At 36.2% G+C, this 23,063-nt stretch overlaps 1 protein-coding gene across 2 annotated transcripts in view; it reads right to left on the minus strand.

Annotated features, from left to right (window-relative positions):
* Window positions 1–23,063, minus strand: part of LOC129271101 (peptidylprolyl isomerase domain and WD repeat-containing protein 1-like) — a 36,929-nt gene that overhangs the window by 12,139 nt on the left and 1,727 nt on the right. For both annotated transcript variants that reach the window (XM_054908460.2, XM_064106245.1), the window contains exons 2-10: window positions 15,422–15,524; window positions 14,310–14,410; window positions 13,565–13,660; window positions 13,099–13,186; window positions 12,107–12,212; window positions 11,517–11,660; window positions 2,932–3,006; window positions 1,900–2,074; window positions 628–725 (exon numbers count right to left, since the gene is read on the minus strand). In XM_054908460.2, coding sequence (XP_054764435.1) covers window positions 628–725; window positions 1,900–2,074; window positions 2,932–3,006; window positions 11,517–11,660; window positions 12,107–12,212; window positions 13,099–13,186; window positions 13,565–13,660; window positions 14,310–14,410; window positions 15,422–15,524 — 986 coding nt within the window. The remainder of the gene's footprint in view (window positions 1–627; window positions 726–1,899; window positions 2,075–2,931; window positions 3,007–11,516; window positions 11,661–12,106; window positions 12,213–13,098; window positions 13,187–13,564; window positions 13,661–14,309; window positions 14,411–15,421; window positions 15,525–23,063) is intronic.

The raw sequence follows: 23,063 nt of genomic DNA on the forward strand, positions 1-23,063 counted from the left end.
TTATAATAGGTAATAAGTTTTGTCAATTTGAATACTCCTGGCTGTCTCGCCTGCATTACACAATTCAATATAGAAGCAGGGCAACAGGTGCAATAGTATTTATAAAATAGGTGTATTATTTCAAGCATCGCGATTGGCCAATACGCGTCACGTGACATCCAACTTTTTTTGTGCATTGTACGGCAGTGCAAAAGGTGCACAACGAAAATTGACATTGCACGCTCAAGCAGACCAGTGCGGTAGAAGTCCCGAGAGAAGTCCAACAAAACTGTACTGTAACTTTTTAAGAATTTGTTTCTGTGTTGCTATTTTATATAACAATTAATGCATTTGCTCTGTCATGCGCAAAAGTAAATGCAGAGAAAGCTTGGTTTCTTGAGATGGTGCACACTGGGCACTCGCCGCCAGCGGCTCGTGCACAGTGCGGCACCTATCTAAAGAAACCTCGCGTGCTCTGCATTTCCACTAACGCACTCGGCTGCATGCATTATTTGTATAATACTCATCTGAGAGAAGCTCATTTTCTACCTGATGTATATTTATTCAATTTCAGGCCCAACTATAACAAGCAAGTACATGTATCTAATAACAAGTAACTAATTGCCTATGAGTATCAAGTTGACTCACCTTTCCTATAATTCGTGATATCCTGTTGGTGTGTAGGTTGAGTATCTTGATACCAAGCATGGTAGCATATAACACAAAGTAACCACTCTCATCAAAGACTGTAAGAAAGGAGAAATCAAATTGTATCGCAACTCTGTAAACATCACTATCAGTTTCATAACTGTCATTGTAACCCGGGGGGGGGGGGGGCCACTTCCATTGACGAGTGGATACCATGCGCGACCATGGGGTCTCGAAAAGCACCCTAAACACGTAATTTCCATATTCTAAAAATGCACCCCTTAACAAGTATTGGCGTGTGAAACCCTACACTTAACAAGTATTAGAAACAAAACGATACTCTTGGCAAATATTCCCTGAATTGAACCCCTAAACACGTACAGGAATATTTTGTTATGTCATGGGTCCTTCGGTCGTTGGTTTTGCCTTTACACAAAATTTGGTTTAGTATAATGACCCCACCTTCCACACCTCGCGCAAATCGGACTCTAAACACGTAGAGTTGGGACGAAAAGGACATCCTTTATAAAACATTTTGATTTTGTTTTATCATCCCCGCAAATTTGACCCTAAACACATAACTTTCCTAGCGAAATAGATACCCTTTTTTCATTATTTTTGTGTTTTTGACACCCTTATCACATTACGTACGTAACGTGCCCTATCTTGAAAAAGACATCCTTTTTACGTGTTTTTTTGGTCGCGCATGGTATCCACTCGTCAATGTAAGAGGCCCCCCGGGCATTGTAACCATCATTACATCTTCATCATCATCTTCTTCTTCATCATCATCATCATCATCATCATATTCCTCTTCTTCACCATCATCATCATCATCATCATCATCATCTTCATCATCATCATCATCATCATCATCATCATCATCATCACCACCACCACCACCACCATCATCATCATCATCACCATTCTCATCATCATCATCACCATTACCTTTTTGGTCATTTTCATTACTTCATGATTATCATCACAATAGTCATCACCAATGTTATCACCATTGCAATCACCATCATAACCACTATCATTGCCATCATTTTTGTTACTGGAATCAATCATCATCATCGTCACCATCTTTATCCTCCTTCTTTCCTCTCCCTCCTCAAAATCACAAACACCAACATCATAAACATCATCACCTTCGATTTTGTGTACTTTTCACTATAATCACTACAAATTTTTAACATGCATATATTCATAGAAATTGATACACAAGGTACCTCAAGTTTGTTCATTAGAAGAACCCCCAAAACTCACTGATATTTGCAAGAGAGAATGCATCCGATTTCTGCAAATCTCTCTCTACTGCCATTCGTCTACCAAACTCCATATCAGGTAGCTGTTGCCTCATCTGTTGAAGTTCTGTGAATGTCTTCAAAGATTCATCTAACACCTTGGTGAGTTTACCCGTCAGAAAGCGAAAGATGCGAATCTAAATTCAACAATAGAAATAATAATGATGCTTTCAATGTGATCAGATGATTAAGTAAGAAAAACTTCAGCAACAATTATTGTTGTCATACTGATGCATGACAGTAATGATAATGAAAGCAATTAAAATAATAATAACATCAAAGCACCAACGATAAAAATAATGATGGCCACTGGTGTTCATGTTCTGAATCAGACCACAGAGCATTCTTACTTTTTGGCGGGCATAACTGTAGTGGCTTTCAAAAGAACAAAATCACTTTCAATGGTAATAAAGGAGCCAGGTGAGTTGCAGTGTCAGTGCATAAATCATCTTTCGTTAGGCATACTTGAAGCCCCCCTCCACCCTGTAAGGAATTACCATAAAAACAAACCAAAACCAAATTGGTCTATAATTCTATCCATAATGTTTTAAAGCACTGTGACATTATTAACCCAGTCATGGCCGAGCTGCCAAAGTAACTCGTGTTCAAGCGTATCACCCATAGACAATACAAAGGGAATGCTGGACACATAATACATTGATTAATGAAACACTGAATTTCATACATGGGAAGGGGCTGCCGTGCGTCGGGTCGGTGAAAATCAGCAAAATGGTTGTGTGCAAATCATACAGGGGAACTTTAACTGGGGTCGAGGGAGGAGAAGCAAGAGGAATATTCCAGCTAATCTTTCAACAACAACAAATTGAAAGAAAAATTGTCAAAATGTGCATTGTTACATGTGAATTGCAATCAATCTGAACTTGCAAAATTTCTATGCAGTGCCCACAACATACAATCCTCACTTATAACCCCCCCCCCCTCCCCCGACCACAAGGGTAGATCAACATAGTGTGTACGTAATATATACTCTCACCTTTCTATCTTTGGCTATCGTTGCTACAAGTTTACCATCAGGAGAGAAGTTAACACTGGTAGGTACTGTTTTACACTATATGCAGATAGGAAGAAATATGAAACCGGTTTATCAAAAGTTAATCAATATAATATTAATAATAATTTAGAAGTGAAAACTTTCAAGGTCTTTCCAAATATATATACATTTCTATTGGACAACAAGTAGGAGGAAGTCGTGTCAGAGTTTCTCATGATCCTAGCAATTAATATTCCAAGTGGGAGCAGAAAGAGAAAATTCACTGAAATAATCTTTATTCCATTTCCAGTATGAAAACATGAATTGAAATTGCTCTGAAATATAACACAAATATTTAAAAACACAAAGCAGAAACCAATTTGTTTAGTTTGGAAAGTACTATTGATTTTGCTCATGTTATATAATTTTTTTTTCAAAAATGTTAAATGGTGCCAATTGGGAGGGATTAATTCAGATGTAAAAAGTGGAGCGCCTCTGCCAGTCTCACCTGCATCGCACGATTCAATATATCAGCAGTGCTGACTTTGAAAACTACTATAAAATAATTATTCACAAAAAACACCATTCATATAATGATACAATACTAAGTTCATTGACAATAAATGACATTTGACCTTGATCATGTGACCTAAGACTTGTCAGTGATACTCCATTACCCCTATATCCACATTTTATAAACCACATGTATATCTATAAACTTTGAAAGTTATGACAGCAATCTAATAATTACCTCGAAATTGTCCAAAGTTCAATGACCTTAAATGACCTTTGACTTTGGTCATGTGACCTGAAACTCGCATGAGATGTTCAGTGATACTTGATTACTCTTACGTCCAAATTAAATGAACTAGATCCATACACTTCCAGAGTTATGATGATTATTCAACAAATAATCCAAGAAACTCTGGACTAAATATCAAGAGATTTCTCGAGAAGTGAAGCGCATATGCAAATATTCCTACAATGATATGTACACGACCTTGCCATCAATGCCAACAATGATCCGAAACGGTTTTGGTCATTCGTTAAAGCGAAACGTCGAACTTCTAATTAAGCTTGTAACCGATTTTGCAATCGGCAACCGATTCCATTCGATTTCACCACAATCGGCAATCACTTGCCGATCTTCGATCATGCCCCTTGAAGGAAAAAATCGAAAATAAAAAATCGGCGTAGATCTGGTTACAGTGCGTGATCGCTCAGAACATATTTCAAGATTGTTTTTGAGGTGCTAGCTATTTAGAGGTCGCATTATTCAGGGAGAAAGTCGCGGTATTATCTATGGCAATGTTTAAGGGGATAGATATCTTCTCTTCCAACTCATGGTGATAGCGGATGCCGCCGTGAACTTTGAAAGGTCGTATTACCGACGGAGCTCACTGCGTTACTCTCTTACATCGTTTATGATTATATACATTTTATTTTCAACCTCGTGGTGATAGCGGATGCCGCCGTGAACTTTGAAAGGTCGTATTACCGACGGAGCTCACTGCGCTACTCTCTTACATCGTTTATAATGATATAAATCTTCTCTTCAACCTCGTGGTGATAGCGGACCCCGCCGTGAACTTTTAAAGACTGTACTATTGACGGAGCTTATTGCGTTACTCTCTTACATCGTTTATGATGATATACATTTTATTTTCAACCTCGTGGTGATAGCGGATGCCGCCGTGAACTTTGAAAGGTCGTACTATTGACGGAGCTCATTGCGTTACTCTCTTACATCGTTTATGATGATTTTTCATTTTATTTTCAACCTCGTGGTGATAGCGGACCCCGCCGTGAACTTTTAAAGATCGTGCTACTGACGGAGCTTATTGCGTTACTCTCTTACATCGTTTATAATGATATACATTTTATTTTCAACCTCGTGGTGATAGCGGATGCCGCCGTGAACTTTGAAAGGTCGTACTATTGACGGAGCTCATTGCGTTACTCTCTTACATCGTTTATGATGATTTACATTTTATTTTCAACCTCGTGGTGATAGCGGACCCCGCCGTGAACTTTTAAAGATCGTACTATTGACGGAGCTTATTGCGTTACTCTCTTACATCGTTTATGATGATTTTTCATTTTATTTTCAACCTCGTGGTGATAGCGGACCCCGCCGTGAACTTTTAAAGATCGTGCTACTGACGGAGCTTATTGCGTTACTCTCTTACATCGTTTATAATGATATACATTTTATTTTCAACCTCGTGGTGATAGCGGATGCCGCCGTGAACTTTGAAAGGTCGTACTATTGACGGAGCTCATTGCGTTACTCTCTTACATCGTTTATGATGATTTACATTTTATTTTCAACCGGTGATAGCGGACCCCGCCGTGAACTTTTAAAGATCGTGCTACTGACGGAGCTTATTGCGTTACTCTCTTACATCGTTTATGATGATATTCATTTTATTTTCAACCTCGTGGTGATAGCGGAAGCCGCCGTGAACTTTGAAAGGTCGTATTACCGACGGAGCTCACTGCGCTACTCTCTTACATCGTTTATAATGATATAAATCTTCTCTTCAACCTCGTGGTGATAGCGGACCCCGCCAGAAACTTTTAAAGACTGTACTATTGACGGAGCTCATTGCGTTACTCTCTTACATCGTTTATGATGATTTACATTTTATTTTCAACCTCGTGGTGATAGCGGAAGCCGCCGTGAACTTTGAAAGGTCGTATTACCGACGGAGCTCACTGCGCTACTCTCTTACATCGTTTATAATGATATAAATCTTCTCTTCAACCTCGTGGTGATAGCGGACCCCGCCAGAAAATTTTAAAGACCGTACTATTGACGGAGCTTATTGCGTTACTCTCTTACATCATTTATGATGATATTCATTTTATTTTCAACCTCGTGGTGATAGCGGAAGCCGCCGTGAACTTTGAAAGGTCGTATTACCGACGGAGCTCACTGCGCTACTCTCTTACATCGTTTATAATGATATAAATCTTCTCTTCAACCTCGTGGTGATAGCGGACCCCGCCAGAAACTTTTAAAGACTGTACTATTGACGGAGCTTATTGCGTTACTCTCTTACATCGTTTATGATGATATACATTTTATTTTCAACCTCGTGGTGATAGCGGATGCCGCCGTGAACTTTGAAAGGTCGTACTATTGACGGAGCTCATTGCGTTACTCTCTTACATCGTTTATGATGATTTTTCATTTTATTTTCAACCTCGTGGTGATAGCGGACCCCGCCGTGAACTTTTAAAGATCGTGCTACTGACGGAGCTTATTGCGTTACTCTCTTACATCGTTTATAATGATATACATTTTATTTTCAACCTCGTGGTGATAGCGGATGCCGCCGTGAACTTTGAAAGGTCGTATTACCGACGGAGCTCACTGCGCTACTCTCTTACATCGTTTATAATGATATAAATCTTCTCTTCAACCTCGTGGTGATAGCGGACCCCGCCAGAAACTTTTAAAGACTGTACTATTGACGGAGCTCATTGCGTTACTCTCTTACATCGTTTATGATGATTTACATTTTATTTTCAACCTCGTGGTGATAGCGGACCCCGCCGTGAACTTTTAAAGATCGTGCTACTGACGGAGCTTATTGCGTTACTCTCTTACATCGTTTATAATGATATACATTTTATTTTCAACCTCGTGGTGATAGCGGATGCCGCCGTGAACTTTGAAAGGTCGTACTATTGACGGAGCTCATTGCGTTACTCTCTTACATCGTTTATGATGATTTACATTTTATTTTCAACCTCGTGGTGATAGCGGACCCCGCCGTGAACTTTTAAAGATCGTGCTACTGACGGAGCTTATTGCGTTACTCTCTTACATCGTTTATGATGATATTCATTTTATTTTCAACCTCGTGGTGATAGCGGAAGCCGCCGTGAACTTTGAAAGGTCGTATTACCGACGGAGCTCACTGCGCTACTCTCTTACATCGTTTATAATGATATAAATCTTCTCTTCAACCTCGTGGTGATAGCGGACCCCGCCAGAAACTTTTAAAGACTGTACTATTGACGGAGCTCATTGCGTTACTCTCTTACATCGTTTATGATGATTTACATTTTATTTTCAACCTCGTGGTGATAGCGGACCCCGCCGTGAACTTTTAAAGATCGTGCTACTGACGGAGCTTATTGCGTTACTCTCTTACATCGTTTATGATGATATTCATTTTATTTTCAACCTCGTGGTGATAGCGGAAGACGCCGTGAACTTTGAAAGGTCGTATTACCGACGGAGCTCACTGCGCTAATCTCTTACATCGTTTATAATGATATAAATCTTCTCTTCAACCTCGTGGTGATAGCGGACCCCGCCAGAAACTTTTAAAGACTGTACTATTGACGGAGCTTATTGCGTTACTCTCTTACATCGTTTATGATGATATACATTTTATTTTCAACCTCGTGGTGATAGCGGATGCCGCCGTGAACTTTGAAAGGTCGTACTATTGACGGAGCTCATTGCGTTACTCTCTTACCTCGTTTATGATGATTTACATTTTATTTTCAACCTCGTGGTGATAGCGGACCCCGCCGTGAACTTTTAAAGATCGTGCTACTGACGGAGCTCACTGCGCTACTCTCTTACCCCCTTTATGATGATAGACATCTTCTCTTCAACCTCGTGGTGATAGCGGACCCCGCCGTGAACTTCAAATTGATTTGAAAACGCTAGCTACCCAAAACATTTTAATAACATATTTCAAATCATCGTGTGTGCTTGCGTCGTCTACTTCATTTTAATTGCACTTGCGACTTTAAGATGATGCGTCGTAAGAGATCATTCCAATAATTCTAAATCGCTAGCACCTAAAAATACTTCTAAAAGATGTCCCGCCGATCGTTCATTAACCTGTGATCTATGAGAAATATTTTCATTTTATTTTCCTTTGCGCCTTTGCTCGGAAGATGCGTCTTTCGTTTATCTTTCTAATAAAAATCACTCGGTTTATTTTAAAGCAATAACACCTCAAAACCCCTGGCTTTAAAACATGTTCCAAACGATCGCGCATGTTGGCGACTTCCATTCCAATGCATTCGTCTTTGTGACTTTGTCAGGAAGATGCGCGCGACCGCGAACAACATTTTGATGTATTCCTTTGTTTTTAAACATCGCCGATTCGATTTTCGATTCGATTTCGATTTTAGAAGCTTAACTGCCGATCCGATTTTCGATCTGATTTTTGATCCGATTTACAACATTACTTCTAATGTTAACAACTTTGTTTATAATGGTAACTCGTATGATTCTGCTGATATGATCGCAAAGGCATTTAATGAGTTTTTCTGTAGCAATTTTTCTGATTGTACTGGACCTGTTGCCGATATTAATGACTTGACAAATAATTGTAATGCCCAACATGTTGGTATAACACCTTTCTCACAAATTAAGATTGAAAATGCAGATGTTCAAAAATCAATTGAGAATCTGAAATCCTCCAAACCTCCTGGCCCAGACGGTGTTCCCCCGGCATTTCTCAAACTTGCCGGTAACTCAGTTGTCCCCATTCTAACTCGCATTTTTAATCTCAGTCTGAATCTAGGCACTGTACCGAATGATTGGAAAGCTGCTCATGTTATCCCTCTGCATAAGAGTGGCAAACGGTCTTCAATTAAAAATTACCGACCTATCTCACTCACTTCTGTTCCATGTAAACTCCTTGAAAAGATTATAGTGCGCAAACTAGTTGATTTCTCTTTAGACCATAAAATCATCCCTGACACTCAACATGGGTTTCTACCTAAGCGGTCTTGTGCTACGCAAGCCGCGATTCTCTTTCATACTTGGGAAAAAACTTTAGATCGCACCTCACCGCCAAGAGTAGATGCAATATTTCTAGACTGGTCAAAATATAATGACGACACAGTGCTGTATCTTACAATATGTACCCAGAATGACACTGAAGTTCTCCAATCTGACCTTGACTCCATAATCCTCTGGTGCAATAATAATTCCATGGAACTGAATGCGTTGAAATGTAAGATAATGCACATCACTAGATCTCAAAAGGTTGTTACAGATCAATACTTTGCTGGTAACCATGCTCTCGATGTTGTTGATTCTTACAAATACCTTGGCTTGGTCTTTTCGCATGATTTGACTTGGTCAAAGCATGTGAATCTTGTTGTATCCAATTGTTCCAAACTGTCAGGATTCATCCACAGGATCGTGAATTCACGAAATCCTTTCATTTTGAAACGTTTGTTCTGTTCACCTTGTCGGCCTATAATTGAATACGGTATACCAGTCTGGCTACCCATTAAAAAAAACCACATATCCTCTCTTGAAGCAGTTCAACGTCGATTCACACGCTTCTGCTTTCCTTATGATCGGGCAAATTCACTATCTTACGATGAAAGATTACACAGCTTAGAACTCCCACCATTGTATAACAGACTGGTCTACCTATCTACCGCCTTTGTTGTAAAATCGTTGTTTAGAACTTACGACATGCCTACTCATATCTTACCCAGGCCAAGAACTCGGAACTCTCACAAGTTACTCTTCATCCATGAATTTGCACGACGTAATGCCCTGAAATTTTCTTGTTTCTTTTCTTTCCCCAGATTCTGGGAATCTATCCCTTCAGAGATCAGAGATCTTTGCCTTGGTGTATCTGTCACTCCTTTCCTTAATGCTCTACGTGAACACTTATTCTCCATGCCTCCAGTTGAAAATGCGTTTTAATGAGACATGCAGAGTATTGTTTTCGTCTTGTCTCCGTTTAGACCACTAATTTCTCTCTCTTTCCCCTTCTTCCTTCGTCTTACTTTTCTCTGTTTTTCTCATTCTGTGCAGGCTAAAGGGCCATGTATTTAGCCTTATATTCTTAGCTTAAATATTGTGCCCTTTGTTATGCATTTTGTTATGCACTACCGTACTGTTATGCAGTTATTTGCTTTCGTACTGTTCATGTTTATTCCTGTATGCTAGTTTATCAACTGTATTCATGGTAGTAGAATTTGCATTTTTGTATGTCATGCTTCGTCTCTTTTATTGCCTCTCTCTCTTTCTTTTCATTCTACCCCAGTTCTCTAAACTCTTTGTTCCCTCTCCTCCTTCTCCTCCTCTTCCTCTTCTTTTTCTTCTTCTTCTTCTTTTCATTCTTATCCTTCTCTCTCCCTCCGCACTTCTCTCTCTTTCTCTCTCTCTCTGAGTATTGTCACGTTCGACTATATTGCTTATTCTCTGCTTATGGTAACATTGAAGTTCTCACAATATATGCAACTCCATCTCCTCAGGCTTGACTATCTGATAATAACATAACGTTGTTTATCTAAATACATTAACACTTCATATTGACTGGATATCTATAATTGCACATGGAAACGAACACTCTTTATTATTAAGTTCTTTTTTTTTAATAAGTAATGCATCTAAACATATATTGCCATTTTATCTGATTTTATTTTTGTATATTTGTAAACCCCGACTAGTGAGGAGAGCTTCATAACAGAAACTAGTTTTTCTATTAGTCATCCTCAGGCACTAGTAGGTGGTAATTTATTCCTCTTGTATATATTCTGATTGTCTTTGCCTGGAAATAAAATAAATAAATAAATAAAAATACCCCAAACATGGCCAAAGTCCATTGACCTTGGTCATGTGACCTGAAACTTGCACAGAATGTTCAGTGATACTTGATTACTCTTATGTCCAAGTTTTATAAACTAGAACAATACACTTACAGAGTAATAGTGGAAATTCAACAAATACCCCAACATGGCCAAAGTTCATTGACCTTAAATGACCTTTGACCTTAATCATGTGACCTGAAACTTGCAGAGGATGTTCAGTGATACTTGATTACTCTTATGTCCAAGTTTCATGAATCAGATCCATAAATATTGAAAATTATGATGGTAATTCGAAAGATACCCCCAACTTGGAAAAGTTAATTTCTAAGTTATGACTTTTCAAAAACTTAACCTTAGGTTAAGATTTTGATGTTGATTCCCCCAACATGGTCTAAGTTCATTGACCCTAAATGACCTTTGACCTTGGTCATGTGACCTGTAACTCAAGCAGGATGTTTAGTAATACTTGATTAACTTTATGGCCACGTTTCATGAACTAGGTCCATATAATTTCTAAGTTATGCTGTCATTTCAAAAACTTAACCTTCGGCTAAGATTTGGTGTTGACGCCGCCACCACTGCCACAGCCGTCGGAAAAGCGGCGCCTATAGTCTGAATCTGCTTTGCAGGTGAGACAAAAACTTTATTTGTCTTTCAGCCAAATGTAAGTGCACTACGGTAGAAAATATTACCCAAAAAAACTTAAGAACTGTTTTTCACATTGGACAATTGCTGAATTTTTGGGGCTATTTCTTTCATTTCAAGGGCTACATTTTAGACCAACAAGCAATTATGGGGTAAATTGCTCTTTTGCTGTATGTAGAAAACTGGTTTTCAAAATATCTTGGATTCACTATAGAAAAGATAAGTAACCTCAAAATTAAGGTTTTCTTTGAGAATTTTGAGGGACAAATTTGGGCTGGGACAAGGCTGTACATGTACTTCTATGTTCTTGAAATGTATTTCCTAAGCTGAATTACATGCATACATACCTTGACAAACTCATATAGATCTGTATCCGTCTTATACTCGAAGCTAACACAAGATGGGAAGCAGTAGTCTTTCTTTGGTCCTTTCCAATACTCTAAGATGCCTTGTTTATCAACGGAGAGAGCAACCTCAAAAACTGGATTGTACTGGTGGTAAAGGACAAAAATTCACATATATAGTGTCTAGAGATTAATGGTTATATGAATTTGTATTTCACCTAAAAAAAGAAAGGATTAACAATCTAGAAGTAAATGAGACATATTGCATGAAATTTTGTATAAATAATATAATAATAATAATAATAACAACATATAAATTCATAGAGCGCAGAAACTATTCCATAAAATATATATTTAACTGCGCTTTAAGGGACTCCTAAAATGCTTGTTATTGATTAAATAGATGTGTTTTGAGCTTTGATTTAAAGTTGTTTACAAATGGTGCTTTCCTAGTTTATAAATGAGAGATAGTAATAAGTGAGTTGAATACACTTAACTATTGTGGGTGAAATAAAAGGAACCTGGATGAAAATCAAGGCTTGTTGAATCTGCAGATTCCTTGAAGACAAAAATATGCTTTTTATATTTCTTACCTTGATAAGTATGACCGGAGCAGAATGCTTATTGTCCAGTGTGTGTAGGGGTTCACTTGTACCCTTTCCATCATAAACATAAATCTTACCACTCTCTCTATCAGATCTGCAAGACAAAATAATATACATAGACTGCCTATCATGTCATCATCAATCAATTATTACACTGTTTTATTGTAACTACACAGTAAACTTGCTTTAACCCTTTTTCATTTTTTTTTTCAATGGAAATTATTACAGACCATTCAACAACTACATTAACTCCTAAATTAATTAAGCAGACCAATTAGAATGAAAAATAATCACCCTTTTATGAATTTCACCTCCCATAGACTTTGTACACAAAGTATAAAAATGAGTCATTTTCGGCATGACATAGTCTCATAAAATGTCATGTGACGTCGCAATGCTATAGCCGTATGTCATGAATTTGGTCTCAAAAGTTGCGCAAGCCTTCAAAGAAAAAAGACATAAAATTTTGCGACACTATCTTTTTGCGTTTCCCCTCAGTCCTTTTAGGGTTAATACATATATTCACCAGTATATAGAGTGCAACTAAGAAAAGAAAATCGAGAATTTTCAATGTTTCATCATAACTTAATCACAAATCTAATTGGTAAATCACTTGGAATCATACTACAAACATTTCACCTCTTGGCAAATGTGACTAAAGGGATAGGTATCACAAAATCCTGTTCATTAAAGAAGAATTGCCAATTTGGTGATCATATATAGCAAACCCAGATGTTTTTAAAAAGTCAAAACTTTACAATTTTGAATAGCGACCCTAGATAAAATAGCTCTTCTGTATCCTTCATTGCCTTCAGTTTATTTCATTTTTTCCCCCGTTTCATTTTAAGAGTTAGTGATACTTTATACTGGGAGCTACTGTACATGTGCAAACCAAATATTCTGAACCTAAAGAAAACTTGGATATATCTGCATAAGTCTGTTGGTTCTGTTTGAATTTTTTTTGTCTGATGAATGCTTACATGGCAAGTGCAGGTATAGCATCGCCTGCTCTGTAGATCCACTGACATCGACCAGGTACAAAGGTCAGCTTCATCATGTTGATCATATCTGTTTTGCGGGAAAAATAGACAATAATAATACTTTTAAAAGGTACCATAATGATGATAATAACTAGAAATAAATAAGACCCCCAACCTATCATAATAAAGTCATTACCATGGGAAATTGGCAATGCAGTTTCCAACACATTTGAAAAATGTTCTTTGCACATCTACCAAGAATCATGTGTATGCTTAGTCTCATGAGAACTGGGTCGAAACTGAGGGAGTAGTTTGCTCTGCAAGATAAGAGATTATTCAAAGAAAGTGGCCAACATCCCTTTAATATAAAGAGTCCAAACACTTCACTTAGTTTTACTGCTTGTTGGCATTAACAGTGGAAATCACAAAGACACACTCAAGTACTTGTAAAAAAAAAAACACTCACCAAAGTTTGTAACATCAAAGATCTTTGCAGATTTATCATCAGATATAGTTGACAAGTATGCACCATCACTGCTCACAGATATGTCTTGTATCTTACCTACATGTACAGAGTAATATCCATGAGAACGATGAAAAATCATGAATAATTAGCTCCTTATAATGCACCTGAACAAACAAAATCATACTCTGTAGCAGGCCACAGACACTCCTGTTTTTACTGCACACTGGGTGTAAACTTAACATCTTAATAATTCATGAACTTGCCAAAATAAATTAATTTTCAATTTTACATTGTAATGTAAAAAATAAAATAAAATTAAATTGTTAGGAAGAAAATGGGAATTTTCAAATTAAAATATACCATATGTTATGTAGAGAAAAATGTGTAATCATATCATTCAGACATACAAATATATGTAGCTAGAATCTATACACTTGGCCTGCACAAAAATATTAAACAATCTCTAGATTCATACAAGTACATGTAGAATATAGAAAGTTGAGCAACATTTTCATGATCATGTTTCGAATTGTGTGTTTATATCTAAACAAATCTTGACTATGACATGAGCAGGAGTCTGTTTCATAAAAGACTTACAATGATGGGAACCTTGCTAATGGTATTAATGATGTGGTAAGAGGACACAGCAGCCACTCAAAATCAAGATTTCCATGGTAGATGTAACGGTAAATAATTGCAAGTCTTTACAAAACGTGCCACTGAAGACAAAGAAAGTTTTTCTTACCCAAATGTGCTCTGAAATGTTTGACAAATTCAATGTCACCCTCCTGCTTCTTCCAGAACTTGACATGGCCATCGCAGCTGGCAGTGATGATAAACTCGGTCCTGTGTGAAGAAAAGTGGAGCCATGTTAGCAATTCTTTTCAGACAAAAACAATGTACACCAGGGGTCTGGGGTGCGGTGGGGGGGGGGGTGTACCAATCAGAAACTTTAGCTGATTTGAAAAACAAGTGGAATGCCCATATGTCACTTTCACCTGCATTACGCAACTCAATATAGTTCAGTGTTGACTTTGTGACATTGAAAAATGTGAAACTTCAAACCCTCTGAATCTAATAATCCATGGCCATCATCATGGGGCAACCTAAGGATGCCCAATTGAGTTGCCTCAATGTCCCTAATATTCCCTTTTTTGGCCTTGAAAATATTGGTGCCCTTTAAAAGTTATAAAGTAATATGCTGATAACAAAGTGGCCTTGCAATAAAAAAGTGAATTAATTACCTTAAACAATAAACACATACTTCACAAATATCCTATTTTGAAGGAAAGAGGAAATTAAGGTTTTGTCTAAGTTGTTTGAGTCTTGACCTTGATAAAATGACCCGAGCTTCTGGATAAAGACTTACAGTTCTTGACCATGTTTTTGTGATATATTTGCTTAGCTCTACCAAGATTGCAATGTCAGGAAAAAATTGCCAAAGGCAGATGGATATAAAACAGTGCCAAATAAGCAGAAAAATAAGCCATGGCACAAAATATAGTCCAGTGCTACTAGGTTTAATCAATAAGCAATTAACTATATAATAAATGCATTCCGTGATATCTCCAAGTGATAATAATAACAAAATTCAAATAAATGATCTGGAATAAAAGGAAAAAAAGTGGACAAACCATAGAATTTTCACATTCAGGCCGGTGAGAAACATAATAAAGTCTATTTTCGAATCCAGCTTAACAAAATACTCTGCTGGCAAGCAGTGAAAATGAATAAAAATGGCATTACTGTATTTGGTACATTTTTTTTCTTTTACTTTTTGCTTGGTCTTTCTTTAAAACAACATAATGTGACTTCTCAAATAAAAGATTTAAGTGTGCAAAAAACAGTTGTACTTACTTTGTGGCAGCAACATGAGTGATGGTGTCCCTATGCATCAAACTCTTTTCATAGAGCTCTGCAGAAGGCATGTTGTCCAAGTACACATTTTCAAACTCGAGCACTGCATAACAATAAAATCAAGGGGAAAAATAACACTTGTTAAAATGGCAAGCAAGTCTGAGGAACATATAAATCTCAACTTTTGTTTCGAATGGATGCAATGTGTCCCAAATAAATATCCTTCTCGAAGGCAATAAAGAAATGTACAAAACATTACAAATATTAGTGTACATGTAGTAGGTTTCATGGTACACCATGTATCTTTCTTGGGCAAGTGATTGGTCCTGAAAAGGACCACCTAATCTCGACGTTTCGACAAGTGTGTTCTTGTCATCCTAAGGAGAATGAGCAAAGTTTGTAAAAGCAGGCCTTATATACGTCTAGATTGGGTGGTCCTTTTCAGGACCAATCACTTGCCCAAGAAAGATACATGGTGTACCGTGCACCTACTACACTATTTTCTTCTTCGCCATGGAAACCTTCAGAAGTTATATTAAAAATATTCATACTACTCATGTTTACAAGAAAGTCAGTAAAAGTTGTACATAACACAGATGGAAAAGGATAAAGATCTTGTTTCATTGCTTTGAGTATACAGGCTTTTATGTTACAGCCCAAATGGAAATAAAGACATACCATACTTATTCCATGCTTCAGTTCATGTTTGATTGTTTTTGTTATTGGATAAGTACTTTCAAAATTGAATCCAAAAGCGAAACCATCATTGGTAATAAGATAGTACGAGTGGAAGGAGAAAAAGTATCTAGAGACAGAACAGAGATAGTTTGAAAGAAATTGGAGACAGAATAGAAAATTTATGACTGTTAAAAAAAAACACAGACCACTGGTGTAAATTTCAAATTGGCAACTTCATGAGTAAATTGTAGACTTGTAAATTTAAGTGACACTTTGCCATTCATTATGCATATTGTGAATTTAGAAATCTCTGTAGTCTGTTTCCCCAATGGGCCATACAAAAGAAGTGCCATTTGGACTTTTGAGTATAACTGTTGGGGGAAACAAAAAAAAGCATTTCAGTCAATTTGAAGCAAACGGAGGAGTTGTCAACTCGATACCCTCCATCACAACGATATCATCTATGTGTCAAATTTAAATGAAAGAAATCATGACTTTCCAAATATTTGAACAATTTTTTGCTCAAACATTCACGGTAGACAGATCTGCTTCTCTGATTTTCTTCTTTTTTCTATCAAAATAACTTGAGATGGATTCCCCTTGAAACGTATGTGAATCATAAAATGGGTTTAAACTGAATCGAAATAAACTGAGCATGTACCACTCGCACCCAAGTATTCATGCGTCAGATGATTCTAATAGAAAATGTGTAATTACTGAGAAATCAGTAACAATATACGTTGTCCAAAATGTATTTATCACTTGGTAGTCTTCAGGGTGATCATTCTTCAGCTTTTCATGATTTTAAGAATTTGGGTTCGTTATTTTGTGTAAAACATAAGCACTATTCAGATTTACTTGTTGTCGATCTAGAGAATAGATCAACAATTAATCTTGGTTTAAAAAGAATTTCAACAACAAAATACTAGTTTGCTGCAACTAACTAGTTGAACTTTTTAAACTTCTTCACCCCATCATCCTACTCCAACTCGAAATACAGGTATATTCTACTTAAGCACCCAAACAGGTTCTACACACAATTTTTTTTTATTCATATAACCTACAGTCCATTTTTTTATTTTGAATGACATGCATGTCATAACCTACAAATTGATAAGATTAATTAAGAGCTAAAATGTGTGTTTCCATTTACTGATACCTCCGACACCCCTTTTCCCCATTCACTTTTGTACACGTACAGAATATTCATTAGTGTCTCGTGTATTTTTCATCAAAAAAGACGTGTGGCTAATCTCCCTTTCTGTAAAATCAGCCACTTCACTGCCGTTTATTTCGTCAGTGCTGGTGCCCGTTATCTGTAACCAGCCAGGCGGCTGGGCGGCTAAGCCTTGGCATATCTCGGCCTGGCAGGTTTGGCAGATTGCTAGGGCAAGACGCCAAGACCCTAGTACAGTATACCATTCTTGCCCTAGCACGGAGAAGAGTTGATGGCTTATGGTTATTCAATAACAATAAAAGCCAATAATAGAAAGGGAATTAGGCCAGGCCTTTTTGATGAAAAATACACGACATGAGACACTAATGAATATTCAATACGTCAGTAGGTGTACAAATGTGAATGGGGAAAGGGGTGTCAGTGGTGTCAGAAATCGGGGTGTCAGTAAATGGAAACAACCAGAGCTCTAAAATAGTATTAAAAAAAGAAGAAGAAAAGGCTAACCTAAAATTACAGTATAGGCACATAGCCAATTTGGGAGACTGTCTCACATGTAAGAGACTATCTCCAATATCAAAGAATTAGGGGTATCTAATTTCATAGACAGTCTCCAGTTTGGGAGATCACCGTCTACTTTTAAATTTCAACGTCTACTTTTGTTAAAAAATAATTTATATTATAATTCAAAATTTAAAGGTACTCTTCAGGCAAAAACTAAATACACCACATATAAGAATACTTTAACTCAGACCTTACGTTTGGCAAAGAAAAGATATTTCACTGATCAAATAATTCTGTATAAGCACGACATTAAAAATACATGGAAAGTTCTTAAACAAGCCATGAATTTATCCAGTAATAAGTCCGATATAACTGAAATTAGGTCTAACGGTGATATTATTGGAGATCCTGAAAATATAGCTAATATTTTTAATGATTATTTTTCATCTATAGGAACTAACCTAGCTAGAGACATCCCCCCTTCAACAAAACATTTTCATGATTATTTAGGTACACCTAATTCTAGTTCAATATTTTTCACTCCCGTAGTCAAAAAAGATATTACTGATATTGTATCTAATTTGAATAATAAAAAAAGTCCTGGTTACGATGATGTCAATAACTTTATTTTAAAAGGTATAATATCTGAAATTGTCGATCCTTTGACATATATTTTTAACCTTTCTCTAACCTCCGGTCAAGTCCCTAATCGCATGAAAATTGCCAAGGTCATTCCATTGTACAAAACGGGTGACAAGTTAAGTATCAGTAACTATCGCCCAATTTCTTTATTATCATCCTTGTCCAAAATTTTAGAAAAAGTGGTTTATAGCAAAACAATTGATTTTTTTAAATCTCACAATATTTTTTCTAACTTTCAGTTTGGATTTAGAGAAAAACATAACACAGAACATGCATTGTTGAATTTCGTTGATAGAGTGGCCCACGCTTTTGATAATTGCTCACATCTAGTCAGCATTTTTCTGGACTTCTCCAAGGCCTTCGACACCATTAACCATGATATCTTATTACATAAACTTTCTCATTATGGGGTGCACGGGAAGGCCTTGGAGTGGTTCAGAAGCTATTTGTCTGACGGACGTCAATTTGTATCTTTGAATGGTCATGCATCCAACATGCAATACATTAATTGTGGAGTCCCGCAAGGCAGTTTGTTAGGCCCTTTATTATTTATCATTTATATCAATGACTTTTGTAAATCATCTGATGTCCTTTCGTTCATTCTTTTTGCAGACGATTCTAATATATTTTATTTCCATAAAAATCCATATACCTTAGTAAATACTGTTAATAATGAACTTTTAAAAGTCACACAATGGATAAGATCCAACAAATTGTCTCTTAATCTACTTAAAACTAAATATATGCTATTTAGCAATTCTATTGATACACTTCCCATGGACATTGTTTTAGATGACACAAATTTAGAAAGTGTCACATTTATTAAATTTCTCGGTGTTACCGTTGATAATAAGCTTTCCTGGAAATACCATATAGATTGTATATATGTAAGATTATTTCGCGAAATATTGGCATTATCAATAAACTGAAATATCATTTTTCGTCATCACTTTTAATGCTATATTCTTCCCTGATCTTACCTTACTTGAATTATGAGATACTTGCCTGGGGGAGCACCCACCAAACCACTTTAGATAGACTGTTATTACTGCAAAAGAAGTCCCTTCGTGTTATTCATAATTCAGCTTTTCGTTCACACACTGACCCACTATTTTTTTATAGCAAATTGCTGAAGATAAGCGACCTATACTTATTTAATTTAGGACAATTTATGTTTAAATTTCCACGTGTATTTGATTCTATGTTTCCTCTTAATCGGTCTTTTCATAGTTACCCTACTAGGCAATCTAACGAATTTCATTTACCCCGTTTTAGAACTTTATTGGCAAAGAGTACATTCATGTTCGATGGCCCTAGATTTTGGAACTCCCTCGACAATAACATAAAAAACAGCCCTTCCATACATTCTTTTAAAAGAAAACTAAAAAACTTCTTACTTAAATCCTACCGAGATTTTCATTACTAATTCCTGCTCGTTATCATCTCCTCTCAGACTTCAAGTTATTTTTGTTAGTCTTTATCATTTTGTTTTATCCTCTCTTTCGGTCGCAATTCGTCCTGGTTCTATTTATGTTTATTTCTCCTTTTGTCATCCTGTTTGTTTGTTTGTTTGTTTGTTTTTTTTTTCTCGCTTTATTTTATTCTTTTTTCGTTTTGTCTTGTTCTGTGGGTTATCCTGTTCTTTTTAATCTTTTCAGTAAATCTCCGTAGGCAAATAGCAACCATTGCGTCTCTCTCTCTCTCTCTCTCTCCTCTTTTCTCTTCCTTGAGGGGGGTTCACATTTATACAAGCTATGCTTTTGAGTGAATCTCCCATTTCCACAGATACTTTTCTTCTATCTAAACTATATATCATAATTTTGTCTACAATAATGTTTTGTATTATCTTGATATGTTAATTATCATTAATGTTTTGTATCGTAAATATTTGTTATAATGTATAAAAAATGATTTGTATCAATATTTATGTCATTTCTGTTGGAAATAAATCTGAATCTGAATCTGAATCTGAATCTGAATCGGGATAATTTCCTGGATCAGAAATAGCGCGCTAATTTGAAAACTCGGGATGGTGCAGACGGCCCTAATGAGACAAAATGTTGGATGGAAAAAAATTTCTTCTTGTTGGTATTGTTTCTTTTGTCCTTTTGCAAAAAGGAGAAATTTGGCAAAGCAAGTCTCCAATATGTAGGTACGTGACAATCCGCGCTTCCGCAGGTTATTTCCTTGCACCGCGCTATCGTTCCGCCTCTTGTTCAAGGGCACAGTGCATGTCTGCTAAAATCCCTGTAGCTGTGCTATTTTTAGACCTTACATCATGAATGGAGTATCGATCAAGAGATCTGGAATCCCACTTGATATAGCCTTTTTTTTTTTCCGTATGATGAACAAGGTCTGAGATACGACCATCAAAAGATTGGAGATGGATTCGATGCCTTGAATTTAAAAAAAGGAAGGTATGTATAGTTTTGAATGCTATATATCTACGTAGAATATTTATTTAATTACCTGCATATGAAATATCTAAGTGATTTGATTAACAAAACAATGTTTTTTAGCTACGAAACTTGCTGTATGTGCCAAGCAAAAATTGGCTGCTTGACCGCGCGTGCATTATAGGCATCCTGGCGAGTTTTCACGGGGCTGCGCTGGGCTAGTATGTGGCTGCCAGCTGTGCTAGGCGCTGATCTTGCTGCTTGCTGAAGTGGGGTTTATTGTTTGTTTACCAAATTAACTGCTCTTTTTAAAGCTCTTTTCTTTCGTGTTTTGGATTAATAAAACTGCATTCAAAGATATTGGGGGGGCACATCTCCAAATTTATTTTGAAAAAGAAAGCTAGGCAGATTGAGGCTTAATATCAGTGTGTGTGTGAATTGGCTCCCCAGGACTACGAGGCAGGACCCATTCCCCTTCTTTTAAAAGGGATTATTTTTTAATAGCTTCTTTCATATTCTTTATTTTCACTTTTCTTTTCTATTTTTTCTTTTCCTTTTTTGAAATTTTCATTTCTTTTTTTTTAATGTTCTTTTGTTTCTTTTCTTTTCATATTTCCCCTTTAGGTTTTCTTTTAGTTTTATGTTTCTTTTTTAAATTTTTGTATTGTTTATTTTTTCAATTTTTTTGGTAAAGTTTCATTATTTGGAGACTGGATCTGCTTTTGAAAGGAGAATATCTTCTATGTTGAATTTTTTTATTAAAATGCACGAACTATACATTGTTCATTTTTTTGTTGTAATTTTTTTTTCACTCTTGTAAGAAAATACATGAAAACTAAGAGGAAAGAATATTTCATTTCCAGATGGGTCTAAGTCCTGTATTTATGTTTTTTTGTTTTTTTTTACTTTTTTTTTAATACTTATTTTTTCATTAGGGGTGCGGGTGGGGGTTGTGTTTTAAACTGGAAAATGGGGATGGGATTGGTACAAGTTTTTGTGTCACTTTTGTTTCTCTTGTTTTACTGTTTGTTTGGAGCTTTGATGTCTGTTTTGTTGTTTAGAGCTTTGTTATCTTTTTTTCCTGGTTGTTTTTTGTTTTGTTTTGAAATAAATAAACCACTCTTTTCCTTTACTTTTGGCTTCAACTAATAATTTGAATTTATTTATTTTTCTTAAAAAAAAGAGAGCTCAAACAGGGCCTTTGTAATACAATGCAGGGGGCCGCGGAACGGTTTTCAAAGTGGGGGGCTGACCATGCAAAAAATCACAATCGTATGGTCATTTTTACGTTTTTGTACATGGTTTTGGAAAAAAGTGGGGGGGCTTCAGCCCCCCCCAGCCCCCCCGCTTCCGCGGCCCTTGCAATGTGTGTATACAAATCTAAGAAATACATTGAAAACTGATACAATATATTAAAGCTTAATTTTATACTTCTTGATACTTGAAATAAATTGCATACAATGCTACATAACATATTTTACACTCAGCTGATCATCCCTCCTAAAAAGTGTAATCAAATGTCCATTGTCTCTAAAATCAAGAGCTACATATTATACATGTATAACAAATTGTTGAAACAATAGAATACATAAGGAATTGGTGAAACAATCAAATACATCAGAAAAAAGCACACTTGTATTTTTATTTGGTCATACAAAGTGCAAAAGGGATCATTTTTATACGTGAAAAAGGACCCCTGTACATACATGTATACAAAATTTACAATACTAAGTTGAAAAAGAGCTTGTAATTTATATCAGAAAAACAAAGAAATACATTAGAAATTACAAAAACAATACTTTAAATAAATTTATTTAGGAAATTATCTACATGATGCTGTTTTGATGCCAACTAAATTATATAAATTATCTATCATGATCACCTTCATTTGGCAAAAAAAAAGAGGCGAGTAATTGTGATTTTGCATAATAATTTAGAATAAATTAGAAAAAATTATTTTACACATAATAATAATAAAATTACAAGATGAAATGATTACACATCGATTGAGTCTTCTTTCACCTTTCCATTGATACCTAAATTACTTTATACTATAGGGCTAAAAAACAAAGAAGTTAGAGCCTGTTGAAGACTTGGGTTCAAAATGGTCACAAAAATTGGTTCTGTACTCCATTGACTTTACATTAAGACAATGACCACAAATTTGGATGAATATGCGCGACTTAAACTGGAATAACTTTACTTTAGTCTTTATAATTTCTTGATGAAAATTAGAGTTCTTGGTATC

The sequence above is a fragment of the Lytechinus pictus genome, chromosome 11, assembly GCF_037042905.1.
Source record: "Lytechinus pictus isolate F3 Inbred chromosome 11, Lp3.0, whole genome shotgun sequence".
In the NCBI taxonomy this organism is placed as follows: Eukaryota; Metazoa; Echinodermata; class Echinoidea; order Temnopleuroida; family Toxopneustidae; genus Lytechinus; species Lytechinus pictus.